This window comes from Typopeltis vanoorti, chromosome 4 (genome assembly GCF_054136105.1).
Source record: "Typopeltis vanoorti isolate ZY-2024b chromosome 4, IOZ_Tvanoo_1.0, whole genome shotgun sequence".
Lineage (NCBI taxonomy): Eukaryota > Metazoa > Arthropoda > Arachnida > Uropygi > Thelyphonidae > Typopeltis > Typopeltis vanoorti.
Window position 1 is genome coordinate 31,863,312 of NC_143552.1, and position 22,893 is coordinate 31,886,204.

The 22,893-nt window shown below is 34.9% G+C and overlaps 1 protein-coding gene across 3 annotated transcripts in view; it reads right to left on the minus strand.

Moving 5' to 3' along the window:
- Sec15 (exocyst complex component Sec15) overlaps positions 1 to 22,893 on the minus strand; it is a 499,079-nt gene that overhangs the window by 182,026 nt on the left and 294,160 nt on the right. For all 3 annotated transcript variants that reach the window (XM_090391741.1, XM_090391739.1, XM_090391740.1), the window contains 2 exons: positions 18,890 to 19,001; positions 4,855 to 4,934 (listed from right to left, as the gene is read on the minus strand). In XM_090391741.1, coding sequence (XP_090247867.1) covers positions 4,855 to 4,934; positions 18,890 to 19,001 — 192 coding nt within the window. The remainder of the gene's footprint in view (positions 1 to 4,854; positions 4,935 to 18,889; positions 19,002 to 22,893) is intronic.

Genomic DNA, 22,893 nt, shown 5'->3' on the forward strand with positions numbered 1-22,893 from the left:
CTTCCTACTTTCCGACTTGCGAATTTGTTCTGTTCAATTTACTTCTGGAAAGATGTCAAAGTTACTTGATTGCAGTGCAGGGGATGGCTTTGCTGAGTATGCTCAGCACACTGTTATTACTGGACTAGAGAGCCAGTAACTGCTCCATTTGAAGATACAATGGAAAGATGATTTACCAAACAGCTTCCTGCAGGCTGACTGCCAAATTGCGCATTTGCCTGAACCCAATGGCAATGTATCTGCTGGAAGCTTCCCAATCAACTGGTGAATAATCCTACAGTCACTTCTGCCAGGTCATGGTTGGAGAAAGACAGCATTAGCAGTATGTAAGGAGCATGGTCCAAGGCCACACCTGGACTGGAGTCTGAGCACTATTTGTGTATAAGTTATATACATATGTCCAGCTGTGCACATAACTCCAACTGTATGCCACTACTCTTTATGTTTCCTGAATCAACACTCATATATGAAAGATAGTCATACAAGTATTAGAGTTATTAAAAGAAATATACGACAGAAATTATAAAATATAATAAAAATGTACTCCAAAGTCCCCCAAAATAAGACTAAATTTCTTCCTATAAAAAAAACAACAACTTCCACATCCATTTCACCAATATTCGAGGCATGATGAAACAATTAATGATATACACCACACTTATAGGCATCCAGATATACTCCAATATTCATAAATGAATCTCAATTAGCATCCTCCATGACTACAGCCCACTTGAACTACTCAACTACATCTCGCATGATGCATTCCACAAAAAAGGAGGAATGTGCACTTTGTGCTTACATCAAATTTGATATTCCTTGCCAAAGGTTATCCAACTTGGCATCACTTCATTTAATGTCTTTTGATGCTACCAAATTCTGGAAGACATGATGCCCTTTTTTAATTACTGATCACTAAACGTTGATTTTGTATACTTTAATAACCCAAACAGTGAGATTATCTTCCTAGGAGACAAACATCCATAACATAAACTGATTCCCAAAAGTGATTCTTCAACTTTGCAGTCATCTGCCTCTTTTCCAAGGTTAGATTATTCTTTTCACTCTCCTCAACCATAGTTCGGCAATGAACTAATAACTGAAATAATCCTCATTGGAATGAAGCCCTTCATTCTCCTGACTCATATACAAGCCCTAGTTCTTTAACAAATGTGACTCTGCAGTATAAAAATGCACCACAATTTCAAAGCAGGCTTCATAAGAATGAAATGCAATAAAACTTGTCTTTTTCTCAGCTGCCAGTTGAATATTCTGGTCTCTCCCTGGCTGTTGGGCATAAAACCTCTGTCCTTCCTCATGTCCAGCTCTCACAACCTGATGGTACCATGGTAGTCTTGCCCAAGGATAAGGCAGATCCTCTTGGTATCAGTATTTACATTCAAATCTTGCTAAGATAACCAAGGCAAAAAAAAAAAAAAAAACTCCTGCTTGGGGCCTACTCAGGAACTGTCTGACAGAGGCAGTGTCCAAATGTATTCCAAAGGTCAGGAAGTTAAATAAGCTGGGTGTAAAATAGATGACTGAAAGGCAAACAATCTGGATGAAAAAGGCACTATGGAGACAGCAAAAGATAACCAAAAGATGAATGATAATAATCAGTTGCATGAGGAGTACAAGAGCAGGCAAGAAAGGTAACTAACTTGGTAAAGGGTACAAAAAAAGTGCAGTATGAACAGCAATTAGCTAATGAGACCAAAAGAAATCACAGAGACATCAATGCAAGATCAGTAGCAGAAAGAGCAATAATGAAATGATGCATGGTGAAAATGATAACCAGAGGATGCAGTTAAGGTTTTAAATGGGCAATTAACAAAGATATTCCATCCTCATGAATCATGCAGAACTTGAGTGCACTGGGAAGGAGAAAGGATGCACTGATGGTGATTGAATAGGAGGTGTACAAGGAATTGAGTAAACTAGATGTGAATAAGGCTGTAAGACTTGATATATTACTGTGTGTTTTGATGGAATGTTCCTGGGAGTTAACAGCATTGACATACCTTTTTAATAAGTCTTAGATTGGACCGCATTTCAAAGGAGTGGAAAGAGGGCAAAACTGTTCCCTTTCATAAGGGAGGTGATAACACTACATAGGCCAATCTACTACTACACATTAATAGATTATTCAACTCCATCTGTTTCAATTTAACTACTAGTTGTCATGTGGTCATTTATCAAAGACCTTTGCAAAATCTAAATATACACTGTTTATGCATCTCCCTTGTCCAATGCTTTTAACATCTTGTGATACTAAATAAGTAGATTTTTAAAACATGATGTTCCTTTAGCAAATTCATATTGTCCATCAAAAAGAATGTCACTGTTATCAATCCAGTTGTGAATCTTAGTCCATTGGATTGGAGACTGGTTGTCTGACAGGTATCAGCAAGCTGTGTGTGTGTGGGGGGGGGAGCAACATCCCAAAAGTGGAAAGTCACACTAGTGGTGTGCACTAAGGGTCTGTTTTGGGGCCATTGCTATTTAATTTGTATGTTAATGATATATTGGGGAAGGAAGGTTTGAATGGTGATGTGCAATTGTTTGTAGATAGTGCAAAGTTGGAAAGAACTGTGAGTAGTAGAGCAGAAGTTGTATCTTAGCAAGAGGGCAAGAGAACACACTAGTTGAATGGGCAAATGTGGTGGTTGCCAGTTCAGTGTTGCAAAGTGTAAGGTTTGAAATTCAGTAAGCATAGATGGAATGCAAATTATACTGTTGGTAGGGAGATCTTGGAGGGAGAGGAGACAAGAGATCTGGAGGTTATGGTGGACAGTGACTTGAAGTTTTGGTGATACATTTCTAAAACTGCCAGCACCGTGGATTATGGCAGTGATGTGGAGGTCACTTAACATAACATGTAAAAGTAAGGATGTTTCATTCCACTGTAAGACTGTGATCCACATATGGTCTATTGTGCACAGATTTAGTTACTTAGTTTTCTAAAGGATGAAGAGATACTGGAAAAGGTCCAGAGATGATTGTCTAAGGTAGTTCTGGAATATTGAGTATGAGGACAGATTGAAGGAATACAATTCACAGAGCTTGGTGAATATATGTGAGGAGTGAGTTACGTTTGTCTTCTTAAATTATTATTATTATTATGAAAATCCTTAATCCTGGATAACAAATTGAATAAAAAGTTCTGTAAATCATGCTGCTTGTTATGAAAAATGGAACCATTAAATTAAAACAAAATTAACATAAATGACATTATGATTCTGGTCAGAATGCCTTTCATCCATTTGAGTTACCCAATAGACAATATTTTGAGTCAGCACCTATGTAATCAACAATAATAACAGCATGATAAAACCTTTTTCTACATTTTAATGCTCCAATTATTATAATGGTCTCAATGTTTGTGCATGGCATATGACTGTAGTCCATAATTCTGAATTCAGCATTAAAATATAGGAAATTTGGGAATGCAGTTCAATATTTAATCATTATTGAAGCCCTTTAACTGCTTCCAATATATTGCCGACACATTTACTTTAAGTTTTCCATGCCAAGACACTGCATCAAGATATTTTCTAAATTCATGATAAATTACCAACCTTGCAGATGCATGTACCATTTTCTGACAGAAGTTTTTGCATGTGTGGTAATTATTCCTCAATAGGTCTTTAAAGTTTCCTTCCTAGAATATGCTTTTCCTCCTTGAAGTCCCTTTTAATCCTCATGGTTAAAATCAACATGATTGCTCAATCTATGCTCATTAAAGTTAAGCTGCTTTATAGAGTTCAGTGTCCCCATTTTTCAAGACCCCAGGTCTACAACACCTCATCTCAGTAAGTATTTTGCCCTGTTTTAAATCCAGTGCCTGAAGAACTCATATTACTCTCCCCTATACCTCATGGATTTAATTCTTATGTTATCATCAGCACTACTCCCTTTGACCTCTCCTATGAATATACACTATACTTTTCATGTTATTCCTGTGGTCTTACTAATGAAGCAAACTACATGTAAATTGGCCACAGTAATTTGTAGGTGATTTACATGTAGTTTGATTCCACTCTTTGCAATTGGATCACCAATTTCCTATCGGATTGTTTACTATGTATCAGCGCTGTATTTTTCTTTTCTCAGATCTTCCACCAATGTCAGAGTATCCCATGCATATACTTTCATGTTCACCCCTGTACATTACTGAACTTTCAATAACCTGAAATTCTACTTATCCACTAAACTCAAATCTTGAACTTACTAAGTTTTACTGATATAGGATAGAGGAATAGGATGCACTCTTACTGATAACAGTGCATCCTATTCCTCTTCTTCATTTGACAAGTAAAATTCACCAACTGATGCCCAGTAGGTGAAGGCAAAGTTTGGGTTAATCCTAACAAGGAAGAGCTCACTTCCCTTTCCCTTACCTCTGATAACACTTCTCTAGACAAGATCAGATTTCTTTTCTTGGGCTTTACATCATTGCATTTCCTGGCACAACCACATCAACAGCCTCCAAAAAATTTAAGGCTGTCCTTTATTACTCCTTAAAATATTAGAAAGTGCTTAAGAAACCTTTATGTTTTGCCCATGTCAAATAAATAGTTAATGATTTCTCAACCAAATCTGCTTCCTCACTATAGTAAACTTCGCTTTTCAAAGATGTACTTAAACCCACTTTTTTTGAAGGTGGGTTTAGATCTCTCTCTCTCTGTCTCATACTCACTACAATCACACATCTGTATGGGTACATGCAGAGCTCAAACCTACCACTCTTTATCCTAACAATTTTGGTTTCCCTAAAACATAAGCATACAGTAATCTTCAAAGGAATAATAACAATAAATTTCAACCAAATATACATTAAATGCTTTAATAACTTACCCTGTGATAGTAGAAATAAATTCTTCTAAGAAAACACTTGCATCTTCCAAGTAATTTGTGTTTATAGTAATCTGAATGAGCTGCAAAAAATAGCAGGCTCTATTGAGATATTATTAGTTTCCTTAAAATTTAAACAAGCAAGCAAACAAACAAACAAAAAATATGAAGTTATAAATAACTTCAGAACTGGATTACTAATTTCAAGTTCATAGTTAATTGCCTATTAAAATAACAGAAAGCCATACACATTTTTATAAGGATAACTAAATCTCCAAGGGGTCACTGTCTCACTTAGGGACGTCATACACCCAAAAGAATTCTAGCATTATGTTGCAAGTAAAAGAAAGAATTAATGTGAAAGAATAACTCTACCAAATGAAGAACCTGGTGCAGACAACATGGAGCTCATACTACCTCTACACTGGATGAAGAAACTCCGGTGTATGAGAAGGTACTAGAGCTGCTGCATAAACTAAATAAGAATTCAGTAACAGGGCTGATGGGATATTAGAACTGATGGTAAAGGAGTGTTCAGCTAAACTGACTGTGCCTTTCACTTGGCCGTATAATTTGAGTCTGTACACCCTTCATGCACACCTGACTTAACATCAAACAATTTGTTTAGTTAACAACTCAAATAGAGACTATGTATTACTGGATACATAGTCTCTACTTACACCACATAACTGGAGCATTTTGGACAGCTTTCCTCTTGGCACCTTGTCATATGCCTTTTCCAGATCTACAAAAAATACAGATCCTTGTTATATTCCCATGATTTCTCAACTATTTGTCTTAAAGTGAAATATCTGATCCTGACAAAATCTGTTTGGCCTGAACCCAGCTTGTTCTTCTCCAAGCTTCTCCTTCACAATTTTTCTTAGCTGTTTCTCAAGAATACTTGCATAAATTTTATGAAGAACACTCAGAGAAATTCCTCTAATTCTCACATTCAGCTTTATTCCCTTTATTATAGATGGGTACTATGAGTGCTCTACTCCAATCATCTTGAATTCGACCATCTGACCAGGCCTACTGAATTATGCAGCGTGGCCACTGTAAAACTTTTATATCTCCATATTTCAGCATTTCTGATGAAATATCATCTACTTCAGCTGCCTTCCCACATTTCAGGTTTGTGATAGATTTTCTACTTCAAGTATAGATATATATTCCAGATAGCATTCCTGTTGAGTGTTTTCTACCATGTAGTCACTACTTGTATCTTTTAGCAATCTTTCAAAGTGATTATTCCATACATCAATAATACGAGGGCGGTCTGAAAAGTTCTCGGCCGAACAACGAAAAAACGGTTTTATAATTTCAAAATTATTTTTATGTTTCAACATAATCTCCTTTAAGACTAATACATTTATTCCAGCAGTGCTCCAGCACCATTATCCATCCCTGTAGTGGTTCTCAGTAAGATCTGCAATCACCTCTTGATTCGAAGAAACATGCTGACCAGCTAGAAAGAGTTTTAGTTTTGGCAAGAGATAAAAGTCAGAGAGAGAGAGAGAAATCTGGGGAATAGGGTGGATCTTCCAACAATTCATAGTGCAGATCCCTTAATTTTCCAAAACACCTTCATGGGCAGGTGCATTGTCCTGATGAAAGATGATTTTTTTATTCTGCAAACGATCTTTTCTCACGAATTTTTTTGTCTAATCTGGTTAAAAGATCAGAATAACATTCCCCGGTTATTGTTTTACTCTTTTCAAGATAATCATCATTATCAAATTCTTGATATATATATATACCCCTCAAGGGGTGTACAGGATATGATAGTACTACATGAAAAACTACATCACTGCTAACTTCCTATCTACAATTTTCCTCCAAATCAATCAATTGGAGTGTTGACAGGTAGTCAAGACTCCAACATTATCAGATCTCATTTTTCTATCTTCTAAGGCACTTTTTACTGTATCAATCCACCTATATCTAGGTCTTTTTCTGGGTCTTTTTCCTACCAACCTGGCAGAGAACACTTGTTTTGCTAATCTCTTCTCTCCCATTCTGTTTAAAGATAATTAATAAACAAAATGTCTTTAGCATCCCAAAACACCCGGCTTCTGTCCACTGTTTCGACTGCTGTTTGGATTCTGGTTCTGGTGTGTAATGGTGAATCCAAATCTCATCCATAGTAATAAAGCCCCACAAAATCAGTTTTATTCTTGTTAAAACGCACCAAGCACTGTTCAGATATTTTCATGCGAGTGCATTTTTGATTTGCTGTGAGCAAGCAGCACCCATCTTGCACAAAGCATTTTTATTTGCAATTCTTCATGCAAAATACATCCTACACGTTCTTTTGAAATGCCTATAGTCTCAGCGATTTCACAAACTCTGACTCGCCAGTCATCTAATACCATATCGTGCACTCGATCACTGATTTCTGGTGTTGTTACACTTTTTGGACGTCCTTCACGTGGATCATCTTCAAGGTTGGTACAGTCACATTTAAACTCTGCAGCCCATTTCTTAATTGTAAAAAACGAAGGAGAAGAGTCCCCATAAACTTTTATGAACTTTGAATGAATTTCTTTTGCCATTAAATCTTCTTTTACAAAGAATTTTATAACCACACGATACTCAATTTAATCCATTTCAAGGGATACAGACAACACTTTTGCTTTTGCTTCAGACAGCTGTATGAAACAAACTACTTGATAGAATGTCTTGTAATTTTACATGGATGCTTATGACAGATGTACCAACTTAGAAAAAAAAAAAAAAACTGTGCCGATAGCGTTGTCATTTATGGTAGAAGCCGAGAACTTTATCCTCAGTTTTCATGTCCCCCTTTATCATCTCTAATTCTTTTTACTCTTTTCTCCATTTCTTAGCTTTTTCAATAGTCTCCAGAATATTTTACCACCTTCCTGATATTTATTTTCTATGTTCTTACCAAAGTCTTCCCATGACTTTGGTTTAGCTAATTTTACACAATGCTTTGCCAGGAACTTTTGATATGCTTTCTTCTTTTTTTTACTTGACTTCCTCTATAACTTTCTGAGTCCATCATGGAATCCGATTTTTCTATCCTGTATCCAAACCAATGAATATCCAAGGTTTGGTTCTCGTATTCAAACTCTTTCAGTTTTTCTTGAATAATGTTTGTGTATTTGCATCTAGATTACATCTGACAGCTATTCAACTTTGATTCGTCTCAAAACTTTCTTCCACACCCTTCTTTTTTTTTTTATCATGCTCAACTCTAAATTGTGATCACTTCCTATATCAAATTCTCTGTATTGAACCAGGGTGAAAGCATTACTGTCAACAATAATATAGTCAATGAGACTTTTCTTATTCCTTGCCTCTTCTCTCCATGTGAATTTGTGCACATGTTCATGTTGGAACATGGTGTTAGTAATAACTAGTCCATGTCCTGAGCAGAAATCTAGCAGGTACTTACCATTATTATTAGCTTTGCTCTTTTCTCCAAATTTTCCCAAAACATTCTTATGTCTGGTAATCATTTCCTACTCTGCTGTTTATATCTCCAACAAGGATCAAATTTTGCTTTTATGTTGTGTAAGCTACATTCTCTAATGCCTCAAAAAATTCCTCCACTTCTTCCATGGGACTATAAGCACAATGAAGTCTCACTGTCCAGTGAGACTTCATTGTGCTTCATTCTGATATTAGCCCACATCACACTGCTTGATATTGCATGCCATTCAAGAAGATTATCCTCATATTTAGTGTTTAATATTATAGCTACTCCTTTTCCCTGATTGTTATTTCCTGATATAACATCTTATTTGTTGCTTAGAAAGATATCACCTGGTTTAATCTTTGTTTCAGTAACACCTATTATATCGATCTGATACTTATCCAATTCTTTTGTTAGTTATATTTCTTTTCCATTGATGCTTCTTATGTTGATGATGCCAATCTTGATCTCTGCTGATGTTGAGTTGGAGTTTCTGTTCCAGTAGCTGACGTTTCGCTGTTCACCCAGGTTCCCTGACAAAAACAATGGGGGCCTTATTTAACTGCGCAGTGCCCAAGCTGGTATGAAATTCCATCATGTCGTACCATCATTTTGAGTTATGGTTTGGTCGGCTAAATTCCAAATTGCCAGCCCATCCTTATTCGTTCAGTATTCAGGTAGATACTCAATAGGGTGCACTACGAAAAGACGAGGATTGGACATTAGGTCAAAAGCTGTGGTCGGTTCTCTGCATTCTTCAAAAGGCCACATGGAGGTCTCCACCCAGTTATCCAGTCTTGACCCTTAAGAGCCCCATTTATTGTTGTCCTTGTTGTAATACTGTCTCTGGAAGAGACACAGAATCACAAGCCTTAGATCCATCACTGACTCTTCAGTATGGTAAGGTAAATACTCAGCACAAGTGGAATAAGTATTACTAGTCTGCACCCGAAGAGATAGAGAATATATTCACTGCACTCTGGAAAAGGGTGGCATGGATTTTATTTTATATTGCAAAGACAGCTGCTGTCAATGAAATGAGAGTGATGGTCCATTCACTTCAAGATCAGAAAAATGTAATGTTTGAAATGCAGTACAAGCAAGCAATGCTTGAAATAAAATCTGTTTCTGTCACACTGAGGTTTATCAGTTGTCCTAGTTATGGGTCAGGATAAAGACTACTTATCCCAAAAATGCATACAAAAGTTCTGTGGTGAAAATTTAAACTTATTTTCAAGAGGCCAGATGTAAAGATGCTCACTGGCCTTTCATAGCTATCTTTCTATAATATTCATATTCAAGAATGACAAAAGATAATAAAGCCATCTGTGTATAAAGCACTGCTATCCTGTGATGACACTTATAATGAATTATTAAAAGTTGCAGCAAGTCTGTATACAGATGTCTCTGTTTCTTGTTTTTTTCTATCAGTTGATGATTTTGTGGTTTCAGGATATGGCAAGGCCTAACTATATCTCAACTTCATATGGAAACACTGTATTGGAATGAGACTTTTTCAATACAATCTACCTCTACTATTGTTACTGATTATGTAAATTAAAATTTTTTAAATATTTAAAAATATGCACATTATTAATTAAAATAAAAATTATCAATCCTATACATTATCCTGTACATAAGGAATCTGATGATTTTTAATAATCAAATTCTTGATTATGTAGAGAATATTATCATAGCATTACATGATTCAGTGTACCTCATCACTAACTTCTTATCAACATTCTTCCTCAAATTATATTATATTATTTTTCAGGTTTCAAATATTGTCCAGAATCTTATATTTTGGTATACTAAGGCATTTAACATTTCAATTAGCCTAAATTTTGGTCACTGAGCCTTTTCCATGCCATTTTGACTTCACACCTTTTTTACTATTTTTTCCTCTTCCATTCTTCTGTATAAGTGACCATATTACCTAAGATTAGTTCTACTCATACATTCCTTAAATGCTAACGATGTCATTCAAATCTAGTACCTTCATTTTTCTTACGAGTCTACCAATGATGCGATCTGTTCACTCTTAAGTTTTCTCTGAATGGTCATATCTATGACATCTGGTCTATGATCAACTGTTTTATTTCTAATCCAATATTCAGATCCATAAGTTGAAACTGGCTTCAAATACACCCTCTGTCCAAAAAGAAGCTGAACTTTTCGAAAATAGAATAAACTAGTGGCGCCACCTGTTGTATCTTTTTGTTGTCAAAAGCAGCAACCTTCATTAGTGTTGTGTCAACTGTTTATGACATTTGTTTCATTAGAAGCCGAGTTATAGTGCCAAGAGTGACAGTGTGTTTTGCCAAACGATTGGAAAATGAGTTTCAAACAGAGAGCTGTGATTGACTTTCGTCCTGATTATGTAAATTAAAAAGCTTTACCGAAACGCATCAAATGCTTCAAAATTATGTACAGGATGTAAATTATGTAGAATAAGTAAAAATATTTTACTTATTCTACAAGTTCTTATTTATTTCATTCTAGCAAAATTATGGAAACTACTATCATGAACAGAATAATTAATTTCCCGACATTTTGCCCTTCATATTAAGGTCATCACATTGAGTATACTCCCCCCCCCCCCCCCCACACACACACACACGAAGAAACATTATCTTTCAATTCAAACACTATGCCGAAGTATCACTAATTTGGTCAATCATTACTATACTGGTTTGACCTCAGGCAAAAAAAAAAAAAAGTTACATCCTGTTTTCATGGACCAGGGATTAATTTCATACAAACATTTGATGATAAAGATGTAGTGGCCTATTCAGCATTTAAAATAAGGACTAAAGTTTGTTATCAACAAATTATTACTAAGATTCCTTTTTGTTCCAACAAAAAGTTATGAGAGTCAAATATACTATTTTATTCTTGAGATTTTTAGGACATCAGCAGAACCGGCACTAGGGTCTTTGCCACCCACATGCAATTTCTATCTAAGCGCCTCTGTAACGATCCGGGTGTGTGTGTGGTTCTTTTACTATAATAAATATTTAAATTATTTGAAATTTCTTAAATAAATTTTGACAGAACAGCCACACGTTGGTTCGCTAAATGTAACGAACCAGGGGTGTTGACTAGTCAGGATAATCGTTAAAAACAAAAATATTCAAAAAATTCTCAAAAGTTAAAGCAAATTTTTGATAAAGCCACTTCACTTTAATCGTTGAATATTATAGCCTTCTCACCGACCTGAATCGCTAACAAAATTAAAATGAATTTTAATTAAAGTTAAAATTTATTTGAACTAAAGTTCAAAAATTTTTTGCATTTTTACAAGTTACTAAATTCTTAGCAACTTGTAAAAATTTTTTAATAATTTTTATAAGTGGAACTATCTTTTAGGAAAATAAAAGAAACTCAAGATAGATGAGAAAATAAAAGAATTCAGAAATAATTAGATCATTTAATATAAGTATTCAAAAAATAACATCTTTACAGAATAACAGAAAATAAATTAAATTATATAAATATACTTGAAATTTTTTTTTATTAAAATTTTAGGGTTTTTGATTTCATATTCACAAAATTAGAAATAATGGTCTTAACATCTAATTTATACATCATTTTCAAAGCTATTAACGCCAAACTAACAAGCTTTTTTTGTGACATACTTGTTCTTAAGTAGGTTTTAATCAATTTCAACTTGGAAAAGGAACGTTCACCGCTCGCTACACTAACAGGTAAGGTTAATAGTATTCTTAAAGCAATTGAAAAGTTAGGGAAAGATAAATTATTGGACATAATAAAATTAAGAATATCGAAAGGGTTTTGAATATTTAAATTATCCTTCCGAAAAATATCCCAGAAAGCACATAACTCATCATATAGGTCTATTGCATTTACGTCTTTATTGTCGCCATCCTTCAAGAGAATCTCTAAATCGTCAAATTTTTTTGTAAATCTTCGTTATTAATTTGTAGTAATCTATACAAGAAATTAAAATTATCATAATATGTTTTTAGTTGTTCAAAACGTTCTATTAACGAACACATTGCAACGTCTAGAAGTATATAAAACACATCCACTCTAAATTTATCTTCGGGCGATTGCGGCATTTCGTCGCGATGCTCGTAGTCAAATTGTCATGTCTTCTTTTGTCGTCGAACTTCTGTACCAGTTTTAAATTCTTGTTCTCCATCCACCTCTTCACTCAGTTTTTTTTGCCGTTTTTAGAACTTCTTTAAAATTTGTATCTGATTGATACTCTTGTAAGAATATTTTTAAGTTTTTGATAGATTCTAAAGCAAGTGTAATGTTCATATTTTTGTCTTGAAGCATTTTACTCACATGGGTTATTCTGTTAAGTAAATCATGCCAAGTTATAAGACAGCAAATAAATCTGTAGTCCTTTATTTAAGCACATAATGTTTGTGCTTCATGCTGAATTTCTTTATTAAAATTTTCATTATTTAAAATTTCAAAAAATGCATCGTAAATTTCTCCTAACTGATATCTTAGTGGGCAGACTGCATTAATTTTACTTTCTCACCGCATTTCTGATGCAAATTCAGTTTCAGTGCAAATTCAAGAAATTGTATATTTCTTGAATAATTGCAAAAAAACTAATTGTATCTGCATTCACTTTGGCTGCATCGTTAATGATTAAATTTAGAGTATGAGCAGCAACATGGCACTTAAAAAGCTCGAGGATTTTTGTTCAAAAGCAATTTTGGAACCCATATTTTTTCCCTTTTCATATTTGCCTCATTGTCATACCCTTGACCTCGCATGTCTTCAATGGAAATGTTCCATTTTTCCAGTTGTTCTATTATTGTTGCACATAAACTGTGTCCTGTGGAATCTGATATATCTGCAAAACCTAAAAAGTTTTCCCTGATCTTGATAATTCCATTGCCACAAGAAACAAAGCAAATAATAATGGTCATTTGTTCTGTTTTACTTGCATCCAGTGTGCAGTCTAAAATTATGGAATAATATTTAGATTTTTGAATTGATAATAAAATTGTATCCCTGATTGTGTTACTTAAAGTTTCCAATATTTCATTTTGATTGTCTTTACTCAAATGGTGTACTCTATTGTTTCGTTGCAGGGCCCTTTCAACATGATTTTCCATAAATGGATCAAACTTCGCAAACAGTTCAACTAATTTTAAAAAATTGCCGTTATTCCTTTCATATAATTTATCAGATGATCCACAAAAAGCTAAATTTTGGCTACCAAGGAATTTTATAATTTCAATCAAGCGTTCTAAAACACTCGTCCAATGTTTCTTTTCCATTTCATACATGCTTTAAGTCTGACAATCAATAGTAGTTTTGTTTTTTAAATTTTTATCAAGTTCCTTCCATTTTAAGAAATTTTTCATGTGAGTTAAACTAGTCTCATGTCTATGCAAAGTTGTACTTACATTTCTCCAATCGTTATAACCTTCTACAAGACTACTTGATTCAGTAGGTGCGAAAAGTTTGCAACAAAAGCAAAAAACAGAATTTTTCTGTTTTTTGCTTTTGTTGCAAAAAACAAAGTTTCGGAATAAATGAGTCATGTTCTTGGCACGAGTTCCCCGTTTTCAATTTTTCTATTATAATGCGTGTGGCCAAATTTACGACCATACATATGAATCTCTGGGATATATTATTTTTTTCTTTTGAACAGGTCCCATTTCAATTAAAACAACTCTTAATTTTTCATCAATATTTCCCCGTTCACCTGGATCTTCTAAATTCACAGAAACTAACAATGTGTTAGTTTCGTGGTCAACTACAACTAAATCTTATTGTAGTTGACTAAATCCTAACTATTTTTCACTTAAATCATGTTCAATGATTTTCCATAAATGGATCAAACTTCGCAAGCAGTTCAACTAATTTTAAAAAATTGCCATTATTCCTTTCATATAATTTATCAGATGATCCACGAAAAGCTAAATTTTGGCTACCAAGGAATTTTATAATTTCAATCAAGCGTTCTAAAACACTCGTCCAATGTTTCTTTTCCATTTCATATATGAAATGGAAAAGAATGTTCAATACTTGTTTAATAGTTGCAATAGTACCTTCATGCAAACTGGATGATGTGCACGGTTCTTCAACTCTGATTTCTGATGTATCGAGTTGGCTACAATCTGCATCAGAATATTTTAATATTTTAACAAATTTATTAAGAGCCCCAGTTTGTTTCTTAATATCTAGTTCTTTCGCAGCGTGACGCTTATGATTTTGTGCATGGAAGAGGCAAGGAATTAGAAAAGTCTCATTGACTATGTTATTGTTGATAGTGATGTTTTCTCCCTGGTGCAGGACACCAGAGTGTACAGAGGATTTGAAATTGGAAGTGATCACTATTTAGTCTTGAGCAGGATAAAATTGAATTTCATATTGAAAAGAATAACATGTAAGAAAGTTTTAAAGCGAATAAAAGTTGAGCAGCTCTCAGATGTAAACTGTAGAATAAAATACAGAAATATTATTGAAAAGAAAATGAAAGAGTTTGAGAACAGGAATCAAACCTTGGAGATTCAGTGGCAAACTCTGAAGGAAACATTGATTGATTCTGCCAGAGAGGCATGCGGTGAGGTTGTGTGCAAGGATAAAAAAATCAGAACTCCCTGGTGGACACAGGAAGTTAAAGAGGCAGTGAAGGAAAAGAAGAAAGCATATCAAAAGTTCCTGGCAAATAAGTCAGCTTTTACTCTTACAGAATACAGAGACAAATGTAAGAAAGCTAAACAGTGTGTAAAACTAGCTAAACAAAAGTCATGGGAGGACTTTGGCAAGAATATAGAAAATAAATATCAAGTAGGTGGCAAAATATTCTGGAGGTTGTTGAAGAAGCTTAGGAATGGAGGAAAGAGTGCTGTAAAAGGAATTAGAGATGATAAAGGTGAAATGAAAACAGGAGAAAGGGATATCCTTGAAGTATGGAGTAATTACTTTGAAAAACTGCTAAATGAAACAAGCAGTGATGACAGCACAGTGATAAAAAACACTGACCAGGCATGCAGTCAGGAATACATATCCATACTTGAAGTAGAAAAAGCCATCAAAGGCTTGAAATGTGGAAAGGCAGCAGGAGTAGATGCAGCTAATTCCAGTCCATGTCCTGAGCAGAAATCCAACAGATATTTGCCATTATTATTAGCTTTGCTCTTTTCTCCAAATTTTCCCAAAATATTTTTGTATGTCTCACAATCATTTCCTACTCTATTTAGATCCCCAACAAGGACCAACTTTTCCTTTTTCATTGTGTCAGTTGCTTTTTCTAAAGCCTCAAAAAATTCCTCCACTTCTACCTTAGTAGAACCTTCTGTGGGACCATAGGCACAAATAAGTCTCATTGTCCAGTTCCCCATTCTCATATTTGCCCACATTACTCTACTTGAGACTGACTGCCATTCAAGAAGATTAGCCTCTTATTTTGTGTTGAATACTATGGCTACTCCTTCTTTTCCTTGATTGTCATTGCCTGAATATAACATTTTGTATTTATTGCTCAGAAAGATCTCACCAGTTTTGGTCTTTTTTGTTTCAGTCACCCCTATTATGTCGATCTGGTACTTATCTAATTCCTCAGCTAGCTCCATTTCTTTGCCATTCAGGCTTCTTACGTTGATAGTACCGATCTTTAACTCTGGTGATGTTGAGTTGGGGTTTGTTTTCAGATTTGTTCCAGTAGCTGACTTTTCGCTGTTCGCCCTGGTTCCCTGGCGAAAACAACGGGGGCCTTGTTTAACCGGGCGACGCCCCAGCCGGCATGAAATTTTGTCATGTTGTACCATCATTTTTTATTTTGGTTTAACCAATAAGAATACAATTTGGTCGGCTAAATCCCAAATTGCCAGCCCATCCTCGTTCGTTCAGTATCCAAGTAGATACCCAACAGGGTGCACCACGAGAAGGTGAGGATTGGACATTAGGTCAGAAGCCCTGGTCGGTTCTCCGCATTCCTTTAAAGGCTATGTGGAGGTCTCCTCTCAGTTATACAGCTTTGACCCTTAAGCACCCCGTACATTAATTGTTTTCTGCATAAAGTGTTTATTGTTGAAAATTGTCTTCGTTTTCTGCCAGAAAAGCGCATTAAACATCATAAGTGTGTTAATCTCAAGCTGAGCATTTTATTTTTTGGTGAGTTACATACAATATGTAATTTTTTTTAATGTAAAAAATTTATTTTTATAGTAATGGCCAGTTAGAGCGCTTTTGTGATATGGTTGAAAATGAAATTAGTGAATTAATTGATGGGGAAATAGATTTAAATGAAGAGGAACTGGTACAATTAATAGATGATGTCGAACCAAATGGAGGAGAAAATTCTGCCGAAGATTCTGATTGAGATGAATCTGTTAAAGAATTCAGTTTAAAGAAATTGGCAGAAGGATTGAACTTGGCAAGAAAGTTATTTTATGGATAATGATCTCCCAATGGAGCACTCCGGAAAATTCACGAGACAATTGTATATTTGTTTAGATCCGTATGAACTTAATAAAAAATTGCAGCATAGTGGTAAGCAAGGTCTTATTACTGACTTCTTGATAACTAAATCAGCTTAAGTATGCAATGAGAATTATATAAATGATGTCCAAGAGATTTCAAGTGATGACGACGTCCAGCCACTCGTAAATAAAGAACATCTATGTAATGTTAGTTTTGAAGGAGTGATGATGATTAAAATATACACTTAATTTTATTTTGCCTAAAATATTTATGCATTATATGCAATGAAGTTTATGTACAATTTATAATTTTATACTATGGATTTGTTTCAGTTTATATGTTTTCTTAAGTTACATGAATTACCTGAATTAAATAAAAATATTTTTTGTTGGATATGTCATTGTTTATATAATCTTTAAAAAAAAAAAAAAAAAAAAAAAAAAAAAAAAAAAAAAAAAAAAAAACGATTTCAGAACCTATCCCTACTTTTTCTATGTGATCCGAGTCTCGCATAACGCGATTTATATAATTCCACGTTATATGAGGGTTACCTGTATTTTGTCACATAAAATGACCATAACATAGCATATGGGCAAATAAAGCTGTGATATCAGGTGAAATTTGTCTGTAAAAGAAAAACTGTCACTAATTGGGGAATTTGTGAAAAGGGCAGATATGTCAAAACTGATTAATACATAATTTTTGTTGAGTATGATGTTCTTAATTTTGTTTATTACTTTTTTCACAGCATAACTGTATTAATAAAAGACTGATAATAATAATTATTATTATATGACAAGTCCAAGGAGTCCAAAGACTCATCGAGGGAGGGCACCTACTCTATAGTTCATTCTAACTGCAACTACACCAATGCCATCTACCACCCACCACCACCACAACTAGTATTTCCACAGACAATCACACACATCCATGCTCACGGCAGGATTCGAACATGCAGCCTTTTTGGCTAGAGAGCAGACACGCTAACCACTCGGCCAACCAGGCTGGCAAGATTATAAACACAAAAGTTAAAATTTGCTCAACTTTTTAAATGCTATAGCGCATTTGTAACACATATGCAACTATAATTGATTACAGAGATGTGTTTACAATAGAAACTCTTCTATCACCAATTTGTGTTTTTTAAAAAGATGATCTAGCTTATTTCGGTAATCTTCCCCACACTGACCACAATTTTGAACTTGCAACACTCCAGCCAACATGATTTTCCATGTTGCTGGAGTGTTGCTGTACTGTACCATGTTTTGGTTTTAGGGAATAATATATAATACAAATTAATCAGCTCAGTAGTCTCAAATTGAAAGCTTGATTCATTCATTCAGTATCTAAGTGGATACCTACAAATGTTTGGTAGGGTGAAGATGGACATTTCGCACATTTGGGTTAGAAGCCCTGTCAGTTCTCCATATTTTCTATGGGCTTTATGAAGATCTCTTTCCAGCTATTAAGAACATTAGGTGATCTCTTGAAAATTAATAACAATAATGTGCTCACCTTTGGGCACATTATTGTTTTTATCATTTTTTTTTATCAAACAGATGCTATCTGATCACTAAAAACACACGAATAACCACAGTGATTAGTTTTAATACGATTCTCAGTACAGTAATTCAAACAATACTAGGAATAAATACAGTTAAGGCCATGATTACAATGGAATCTCAATATGCATGCAGTAACATGTTACAGAAGTAAATTAAAAAAAAAATAAAAAAAGTCTAAACTTTTACATAGATCTTTATTTAAACATGAACGTCTATATAAAGAAAGTGCTGAAGCTCTACTACACAGACCAAATTTAAACCGCAACGACATTCATACTATTCCTAAAGTATGGGAAATTGTCATCCAAAATTGTGTAAAATAGTCTCTTTATGTTTTTTTTTAAATTTACTTCTATAACACGTTACTGCACGTGTATAAATTCCATTGTAATCATGCACCCTAACTATATGTTATTCCTAGTATTGTTTGAATTACTGTACTGAGGATGTCCCAAGATACTTGGGATGAAATATTTACGTATTAAAACTAATCACTGTGGTTATACGTGCGTTTTTAGTGATGAATTCACCACAGGTTTCATTATATAAAAAAGATGTTATCTGAATTATCTTAATATTTGTATTATCTATTACTGCTAATACTCACCTGAAGCAAACCTAATTTAGGATTCTTAATAAGTGCAGATAAGCAGCCACTCAGTGTCTGGGTAAGGAGAAGATTTGTTGATTTTCTTATCATATCTTCTATTTCTGTTTGACTGCATGATAAAAAAAAAAAACTTATTGAAGTTATTAATAAATAGTATATCATGCACTCTTAAATTTAGTGATTTTTCTACTTTATATTTCAACTGGTAATTATATTCATTTACACAAGCCTACCTAAAAATAAGCTGTAATTAACAAAGTAACTATATTACAAGTTTATCCCATAAGAATCGCATCTTCCTTAATGCCCCCCCCGCACCAAGGAAGAAAAATACTCCTCAATAAGATTAAGTCATCAGCTGAAAGCTTCCATAACTGTTCTTTGTACCCAAATTTGATCCCGCCCCCTCTCCCCATGCAACACTGTTGCAGCGAAGTGTGGAGTGCCTCCCTTAGAAAATAGAGGAACTTTCATTTTCTCACTGCTCTCTCTCTCTCATTTCTAAAACTGAGGAGTTGACAGAGACAGGAATACCTAATTGACTGACTATCCTACTGTATCTTACCTTGCATTCACAAATATATATAAAAAAAATTCACATTCATGACTTTTCAGGTAATAACCATGCATTCACAATTTTATAGTAATGCACATACAATGTGCCATCCCAAACTAAAGGTCTATTGACCATTACCCCCAGATCCTAAATCTAGCATCCTGGAGTATAGTAGTAATAATCTGATTATTATCACAGGGAATAGTATTAAAGTTAATATCATTATGTGGCAACTACTAAGAAATAATTGCTTCCTACCTTCCTTCATTCAAAGGGCACATGGCCACTTCTCATCAGTGCTACACTACTATTACCTCTATGGTTAATTCAAGGTGCTGAGTTCATGCATGTGCGCGCACGCACACACGCACACACACACACACACACACACAAAGTGCTTCTGAAGATCCTTGAACATTCCAGCATTTTATATGAAATATTTATTTAGCTGTAATATAATCACATAACAAAATGTACCATAAACATTTTAGGTCTCTTATTTTAAGTATAAAAGTATAATGTATTTATACAAACCTTTTTATTTATTTTATTTTAAATATTGGGCCCTACACATGAGAAGTCCCAAGACCTGTGACATGACAGCACCATGTGTGGACACATGATTAGATGGAAGAGAAGAATTTCTTGATAAATACTTTTTAAAACCTGAAGGTTGTAGTCAATGGGAAAAACTATTTCAAAGAAAAGGGATGTAAGAAATGAAGGCAGAGGATGAGAAGTTGATTCAATGAGCTTGGAGTTAAATTGTATGAAGGTAATAACTGGCAGCTGTTTGTGTTCATATAGTACAGAAAAGTGGAGAGATGGTAGTGGCCAGTTTAGAGGAGCAGTGTCCATGGAAATACCTATAGAAGGGACATAATGCACTGACTGAGCATCTATGGAAAAGTTACCTGGAGGGAGTCAGTGAGGGGGGGGGGTCATCAATTATTACTCACTTCTGTATATCAAGAATTCTGAGGGACGTTTTAGATGTACCACCCCAAATGTGGGAACAGTATTCTAAGGTTGGGCAGATTTGAGCATTATAAAGTGTCAGGAGGAAGTTGAGCAAGAGAGAAGAACTGTTTAGAACAGTAAAGAATACAAAGTTTTTTGGAGGCTGAAGAAGCTATGGACCTGATGTGTTTATGCCAGGATAAATTAAATGTGAGGGTTAACCCAAGGAGAGAAAATTGGTCCTGGTTGGAAAGAGGAATACTGTCAAAGGTGAGGGAGAAATAGCATCCTCCTAGAAATAAGATGAGACTGCATTTTCGTGGCATTAAAAATCACCAGATTATCCTGAAGTGTGAGTAACGTAAGCACCACAAGGTTTTGAAAAAAAAAAAAAAAAGGAATGGAGAGTACCATCATCAGCAAAGCTATGAAAAGGACTGGATATCAGGAAGAGAAGATGTACATAGAAGGATGACCACAGGTGACGGCACCGAGTCCTAGAGTACACCAGCATTAATTTAAAAAAATCTGATGAAAGGAAACAATCTATCATGACACGTAGTGAATGGTCAGAGAAGAAAGCTGGCAATCTGTTCACAAAGGGAAGGACCATATGACGGTAGCTTAGTAAGAAAGCAACGATGCCAGACCCAATCAAATGCTTTGGAAATATCAAGAGCACCAAATAAGTTTCTTAAAACTTTTCCATGGCCTGCATCCAAAGGTGGGTGAGGTTGACAAGCAGATCTGCTGTGGAATGAGAATTGGGGAATCCACACTAAGTAACTAATGGGTCTTTAAGTAGTAAAGCAGTTGGCTATTGATGACCTTTTATATTATTTTTGAGAGTATTGAGGGCAAAGCAATAGTGAATTAGTTTGATGGTTGACTTTTACCTCTCTTTTTGAGAACAGAATGGACAAAAAATTGCTTCCAGACTGGGGTAGATGCCAGATTAATGACAGCTTGAAGAAATAATGCAGGAGAGATGCAAGTTCTGGAGCACAAGCTTTTAGTATAACAGGGGGAATACCATCAGGGCCAGGAGACTTATTTGTATCCAAGTTCTTGAGGATTTTTTTTTTTTTTAATGTCCTTCTGGTGAAATTTCAGATGAGGCATGCTGTGGATAGTTTGTGGAATGGTAAGAGACATCCGCCTTGGTGGTCTATGCAAGAGGAGGAGAAAAAAAATAATGCCAAGAGGTCTGACTTATCTTTAACAGATGTTACCATCAGAATGTGTGAGAGAGAGAGAGAGAGAGAGAGGGTGAAAACATGGAAGGACAGGCATTGCTTCCCACAACCTTGGCAAGCAACCAAAAGGCACGATTGCCATTAGGACAGTAGACAAATTTAGTGTATTTGGCTCTTACAAAGTCTACTTTGCATTTGTTGATTTTTTTTTGCAATTGTTACAATCTGTAGTAGTAAGCTGAGTGACAGGCTGGAGTTTTGAATTGAGACATTGGGAATATCCAGAAATTCTGATTTGGGCAGGTTTGGAACAGTTGTTGGAGAACAAGGGTTCAGATAAAGGTCAAGGTTTTTGAGTGGAGTGCAGAATAAAAGTACTCATCCCAGTGAGGATAATTTCTGTTACATTAGAGCAGGTGCTAGGATCAAAAGATCGGAAGTAATAATCAGACCATGAAAAGGAGGAATGTAAGTTATGAAGGTAATTCTTATTGGTACTGTTGTAGTGCCACAGTATACGAGGAACGTGAATGATTGGGAGAAGACTGATCTGTAACAAAAGAGACATGGACAAGGTTACGGTCAGACTTGCTAAGAGGAGATCTAACATCAGTGTATTTGGAGGAAGAACTGGTTAAGAAAAGGTTCCAAGGTGTTGAAGAGAATTATCTGGAATTTTGGTGGGTTAGAGTACAATTTGTGTTAAATCATTGATAATAGCAAAAAGTTTGGCTTCTTTAGTAGATAGACCTTTGAAGCTGGACAAGGGAGGACAGATAGCTTTTACACATAGCTTTCTTATACATTTTCTCTGTATTCACTCAAGGCATCTACTATTTTACTTGTCAAGCACTTTCAATATTATTTCTTCTTTCCTGGAAAGCTTCTCACTTCTTGAATCAAAAATGAAGTTTTTTTTTTTCTATCTCTGCATATAACTTCACCACATGTCTCTTCCTTGGTCAAATTAATCAACATTTTCTTCAGATTTTGCATGGAGTATCTAAATCTTTCAAAAGTTTTACTTTTCAAATCCCTTTATTTTAAATCTAATAATATTTGCATATTTAGAATCCAGTTTATCTCTGAAAGCTCATTGACTTGGATTCTTTTTTGTCATCATCATCATCATCAAATTCCTGCCATGTACCCTCAAGAGGTGTACAGGATATGACAGTACTACATGAAAAAATTACATCATTACTAACTTCCTATCTACAATTTTCCTCCAAATCAGTCTGTTACTTGTCAAGACTCCAACATTATCAGATCTTATATTTCTATCGTCT